Genomic DNA, 6000 nt, shown 5'->3' with positions numbered 1-6000 from the left:
TTTAATGATCTGGTCCAACTCGTCTGGGGCGGACCCATCAATGTCCCTGTCTGCATCCCCAAGGAGCAGGTCCTGGGACCCAGGGTCCGGCAGATTAGGGGCTAAAGACCCCAAGGAATTAACAGCTGTCCGTCCTGCCTGTCCCCCAGAGGGATCCAACACCCCTGATGGCCTGGGGACCTTTGCTGGTATAAGTCCCTCCCTCCTGCCATTCAGCCTCTGCTTCTAAAAAAAAAACCTTTGTGCATTAAAATCACAAACTTAGAAGAAAAGGCCTGCTGTCTCTTTGAGGTCCCCCCGGGGGAGGGGCCGCATCGGGAGGAGAGGCAGGCTCTAGGTCAGCCGGTTGCACAGGGCTTAAATTAGGTGTAATAAAAGTACAACAGCAGTAGGAAAATGAGAATTCCCTTCCCCCATCTGGCAAAGAAACAGGTGCAGCAGGCTGGCTCTCCACATGTGGATACAAAATGGCAATTGAGGCATCAGGAGGGAGGGGGGGGTGAGGAGTTGCCACGGGAATGGCAAAGTCCTTCTGTGCCTGGCTGCTGCGAGCGGGAGAGAGAGAACTGCTCTTCGCCTCTTCCCCCGTAAGCTGCCGGTCCTTGTACAGGGTACTGATTAATAAAAAGTAAAAACCTTTCCTTTTTCCTTTCCCCTCCAGACAGCCTAAAGTGACAAGAGGGATTTTACTTCTCTGACGAGACCCCTGAGGTATGAGACTTCTCAGGGATGTTAAAGTGACAGAGGGATTTTATGGAGACTTCTCAGGGGTCTCCACGGAGAAGGGACTGGACACCCCCCTCCGCACCCAGCTCCTCACAGGAATAAGAAATTCAGTGCTGCTACCTGTCAGAAATGACCCACTCTCCCGTTCAGTCAGAGGAATGGCGCGTCTCTGCAACTGTTAGGCTGCCCCTAGGAAGAAACGGCATCTCAGGGCAGCAGGGGGTCGTGGGGGAGAGTTTGGACACCAACATTCACCCCTAAGGCAGCTGAAATACTGGCTGTAAGAAATAAGTAAACACTTACCCCCAAAACAACAGAACATAAGACGGAATGTACAAGATAGATCTGTCACTGAAAACAAAGTTCTGCCTGCAAGTCTCCAGAGAAGCTGAACACAGGCTTTTTTTTTTTTTTTTTTAAACTTTATAACTATGATCCATCCAAGGAAAGAATTAGAGGAAAACAAAGAATAAAGAAATTCTGTAAACTATCCTCTAAATCAGGGGTCCCCAACCACCGGTCCGCGGACCGGGACCGGGCCGTGGGAGTTTTTTGCCGGTCCGCGGCGCCGCGGCGCCGCGGCCCCGCTGCTCTTCCTTCCCTGCTGCCGTTGCCGCTGGGCTATCAGCATGTTCAAGCCCAGCGGGAACGGCAGCGGTGCAAAAAAAAAAAATGCTGTGGCACCCGCGGCTGGTCTTTTCTTCTTCCCGCGCCTGCCCCCCCCCGTGACCCGGAACAGGAACAGGAAGTGATACTCGGTGCGCGGGAAGAAGAAAGGCCGTGCCGCGTGATAAACTAACAGCGGCCGCTGCAGCATCGGCCCCCGAGCTATTGCAGCAGACAGTAATCGGGAAAGGGGAGAGCAGCAGGAGCCTCCTGCGATCGATGGAATTCTTCCTTCTTGGCCTACGGGGCTGGAGGAGGAGGTGGTGCAGCTACCGTTTGTGCTCGGGGGGGGGGGGGGAGGGGGAGAGGAAGTGAGTGAGAGAAAGAGAGAGAAGCAGGCAGCCAGCCTGTGTGTAAGTGAGAGAATGTGTGTGATTGACTGGGCAGAGAGCTGATGTGTGTGTGTATGTGAGAGACAATGAAAGTGATTGCTCAGGGAGATGACTGATGTGTATGTGAGAGTGTGAGACATTAATCAGGGAGGTGACTGATGTGTGTGTGTGTGAGAGAAAAAGCATGGAAGTGAGAAGTCTGGGTATGTGAGAAAGCATGGGCGTAAGAAGCCTGGTGTTGTGGGGGTGAAAGAAAGCATGGGAGTGAGAAACCTGGGTGAGTGTGCATGCATGAGAGAGAGAGAGAGAGACTGCTTGGTAAGATGACGGTGTGTGTGAGAGAAAAAGACTGGTGTGTGTGAATGTGAGAGAATGTGATTCAGGGAAATGAGAAGCCTGTGCACGTGGAGAGTGAGCATGGAAATGAGAGAGACTGCTGGTGTGTGTAACAGAGAGAAAGTGATTATGGGAATTGAGAAGCCTGTGCATGTGAAGAGAAGTGAGCATGGGCGTGAGAACCTGGGTGTGTGTGGTGAGGACACAGCATAGGAGGGAGAAGCCTGTATATCTGAAAGAGAACCATGGGAGTGGGAAGCCTGTGTGTGTGTGTGTATGCATGAGCGAGATCAGGTGACTGGTGTGTGTGTGAGAGAAAAAGAGAGAGAGAGAAATAAAGTGATTATGGGAATGAGAAAGCCTGTGCATGTTGAAGAGTGAGCATGGGAGTGAGAAAACCTGGGTGTGTGTGAGACACATCATGGGAGGAGAAGCCTGTATATCTGAAAGAGAACATGGGAGTGAGGAGACTGGTGAGTGTGTGTGTGAGAGAGAGAGAGAGAAGAAAGTGATTATGAGAGTGAGAAGCCCATATATGTAAGTAGAACACGGGAGTGGGAAGCCTGTGTATGTGTGTATGGCATGAGAGAAACTGTTCAGGAAGGTGACTGGGGTGTGTTTGTCAAAGACTGTTTGGGAGAGATTGGTGTGTGAGAGGACAGAAAACTGGTCATGGGGGCATGACTTGTATGGTGTGTGTGTGTGTGAGTCATAGGCACTAAGGAAGAGGACCATAAGTATAGAGCTTAGTTTCTACTGCTGCTTCTGGTGTGTGCAACGGCTTGCAGGGAAGGGGAGTAGAGAGCTGCTGGAGGGGTAAGTAAAAGTGGCTTTTTAAGTTTATTTTTCTTGACTGCCATTTTAATTGTGTGATGTCTGCTTTTTTAAAATATTTTCTTGGTGTTTGGAGAATGTTTAATAGTTTTTATGAGTTGTTTAATTGTTGGTATTATTCTTTTCATAGCTGTTTTGAAACATTTATTCTGCTTATTAGTATAGTTTACACATTATTTCTGTGTGGGGATCTATAGCTGCCTTGCTAGCTCTGTTTTCCTAATAAGAGGTGTATTGGTTTTTAGGACCTGATTAATATTTGTGGTGTTGCCTTTTCATAGATAGGGTTGCTCCTGTTTGAGTGTATTCCATAATACAGGTGTAACTGTGTGCAGATTAGTTTATGTGCATTACTACAGATCCTGGGAGTATGTTAGGTCGGTTCTGTGTCTGTTACCGAGATGAGATATTTTGCTAGCATGTAAGCGTTGTATCGGTCTTATTTGTTGTGTTTTCTCAGAGGACATGCATTGGTGGTAACTGCTGTCTTTTCATAAGTAGGGCTATTGAGCCTGGGAAGTAGAAGGAGTTTGAGTTACTGTTACTGAGATGTCACCAGAACCAGAATATCTTTTTTGTAGGGTGAGTTGTATGGGGAATGTCATACTTCTGCTTTACATCCATTATTGTGGGTCAGGGGAGTTCCCGTGGATACAAACTGTACTTTTACATCTAGCCCTGTGACGATCATGGGTCAGTGTGTCACGCATGTGAGAACCTATGGTGAGTTGAGTCACATTCACATTATAAATGTCATAATTAAATGATAAGTGTGCACTAAAATCTAACCCCCTCCATAACCCGCCCTTCATATGACCAAAGCCCCGCCCCTGCCCCGCCCTGCCGGGCCATGGAAAAATGGTCTTGCTTGAAGCCGGTCCCTGGTGCAAAAAAAGGTTGGGGACCACTGCTCTAAATGAACTGGGGAACCAAAGGTGCAACTGCCATCTGCTGAGTCAGAGAATACTGAAGGTTTACAGATGGGCGCACCAGTTATGAGGGACCGCCCTCTCAGTATTTCTCTGACTCCATCTGCTGGAAGGGGGACATAACCCACGGTCTGGACTGATCCTGGTACGTACAGGGAACTAGCACATATTTGTATTCATCAACCATGTGTATCTTCTATGCAGTCAACGTTTGTGCCTTATCTTTGGAAAAGGTGAAATATCAAATGCATATAAATAAAATAAAGTGGTCAACACAAACAGCTGAGAAGCACACAGAGTGATCAATAAGAAGAAAACAAATTAAAAAAGCCCTAGACAACAATGAAATATGAACAGAAGACAACAAAATCTGTCCCTTGACAAGAGGTTATCTTTCTGACAGTGGCAAAAAGAATTGGGGACCTAAGTTACTAAAAGATCTAAGTGGGTTGGCACCTGGCCAAGTTTTACCTGGATATTTTTTGACTGCTCTCTCTAATGGCAATTAATCCCTAGTGCCTTATTATTATACAATCCTTTTCCTCTCACTGGCAAGCAAGCAGGCATGGCATACTGCATGTGCCTCCTTTGCTGCTGGGTTCTAATCAAAGTTTGATCTGCACGTGGCCCCACTGATGTTGCCAGACCAGCTAACACTGTGCAGTTCAAACAGCCAGACTTCAGCTGGGTGGCAGAGAAGAGCAGGTGCGAGTATTAAGCACTGCTCTCCTCCTGCCAGTGGGGTGGAGAAATAGGTCCAGTTATGGCCTTTAGATGTGTAAGTTTTTAAAGTTTAGGAGAAACTTGTTCCAGGATAGCTTAGGACACAAACTATACTACAGTGGAGCCTTGTTGATATGAATTTTATTTTACTCCTATTTTTCCCCCAATATATTTCCATGAAACAAAACTTATAAATATTGCTGGGTAGAACAGGATCTGCCTGGGTATAGCAGCTTATATTGCCTAGTCTCTCACAGTCTAATTACTCTTCATGCACAATTACATCATATCAAAAGTAAGATTAAAGTGATATAAATGTGCACGAGCTTTAGTTTATATAGAGTACATCTGCTATATTTGTACATGCAACACATAAGGGAAACTATTCTCTCCTGATATAGGTAATTTATTCTACATTTTCATAAAAAAATGCAGATTTATTATATGATGGTTGTAATGTGTCTTGAGTTGTCACAGCTATTACACATAATTTTATTATAGTAAACAAATTCCAGTTATAGACACAGATAATTTCAGTAACCCAAACATCAGCCTAGTTGAGTACATATTTTCTTTCATCTAAGGTCAACAACTTTTTATTACCTTAGAGTGGATAAGTGCTTTTTTACAATTAAAAACATTCTAATATTTACAATTTTTATTGCTGGATAGTGCAACAAAATGAATTAAAAAATATTTGCTGTGTTTATTCAGCAGTTATCATACAAAACCAGCACAGATTACACTGAAGTGTAGTGCTGTGCAGAATGTTTCCTGAATACTCTGAGTACTTTATGTTCAATGGAAAAAAATGTTTAATCTGTACAGGTCAGAGCAGTACCTATGCTTTTATCTATTGTGTTGTCCATCCATTTGAAAAAGGAAAGTGTCTGTTTTTAAACTAAATAAATAGCAAAGTAAAACCAAACAAAAATAGAACTCCACAGTCCAGCAGCAGGATGGTGAAGAGTTTTGCACTATGCTAACGAGCTTCTTCCTGTTGTCATATTAATCCAGTGATATGATGTCAGGATTGGTGCTCCCATTGCTACTGGTTACGACTGCCGTCTCATTCTTGTTTGAAGAGCTGACCAAAGTGCTGCTTTCATGGTGGCTGCTCAAGGTCATGACGTTTCCAGCTGTGCTGTTTGCTGGAAGCGCCGAGGTAAGACTATCCAAAAACATAGGGGGACAGTACTGCTTGAAATAAACAATGGTACTGATAAGAACAAGAAGGAACAAAAGGCTACAAGTTTTGGTTGAAAGCTGAAATTTACTTTAAGAATTTCCTATGTGGTGCAATTAATTGACACCATAAGATTAACAACTTGGATTTGTATGACTTTTTCATGCAAGTAGGATTCCAATATGCATTACAATTATGAACACAGTAGTTATCATGGAGTAATCGGAAATAATTAGAACAATAAAGAGAACACATTATGGTTTCCAAT

The 6000-nt window shown here is 44.7% G+C and overlaps 1 protein-coding gene across 7 annotated transcripts in view; it reads right to left on the bottom strand.

Moving 5' to 3' along the window:
• Positions 1-5291: 5291 nt before the first annotated feature.
• Positions 5292-6000, bottom strand: part of PIAS2 (protein inhibitor of activated STAT 2) — a 150705-nt gene continuing 149996 nt past the window's right edge. For 4 of the 7 annotated variants that reach the window (XM_029580543.1, XM_029580564.1, XM_029580524.1 and 1 more), the window contains exon 14: positions 5292-5746. In XM_029580543.1, the coding sequence (XP_029436403.1) occupies positions 5555-5746 (192 nt within the window). In that variant the 3' untranslated portion in view covers positions 5292-5554. Of the gene's footprint in view, positions 5766-6000 lie in introns of all 7 variants that reach the window. The other 3 variants (XM_029580534.1, XM_029580572.1, XM_029580588.1) reach the window with 3 other exon arrangements.

Source organism: Rhinatrema bivittatum, chromosome 1, assembly GCF_901001135.1.
Source record: "Rhinatrema bivittatum chromosome 1, aRhiBiv1.1, whole genome shotgun sequence".
Taxonomy (NCBI): domain Eukaryota; kingdom Metazoa; phylum Chordata; class Amphibia; order Gymnophiona; family Rhinatrematidae; genus Rhinatrema; species Rhinatrema bivittatum.
Note: the sequence above shows the minus strand (reverse complement) of the source record. Positions and strands in the feature narration are given on the sequence as shown.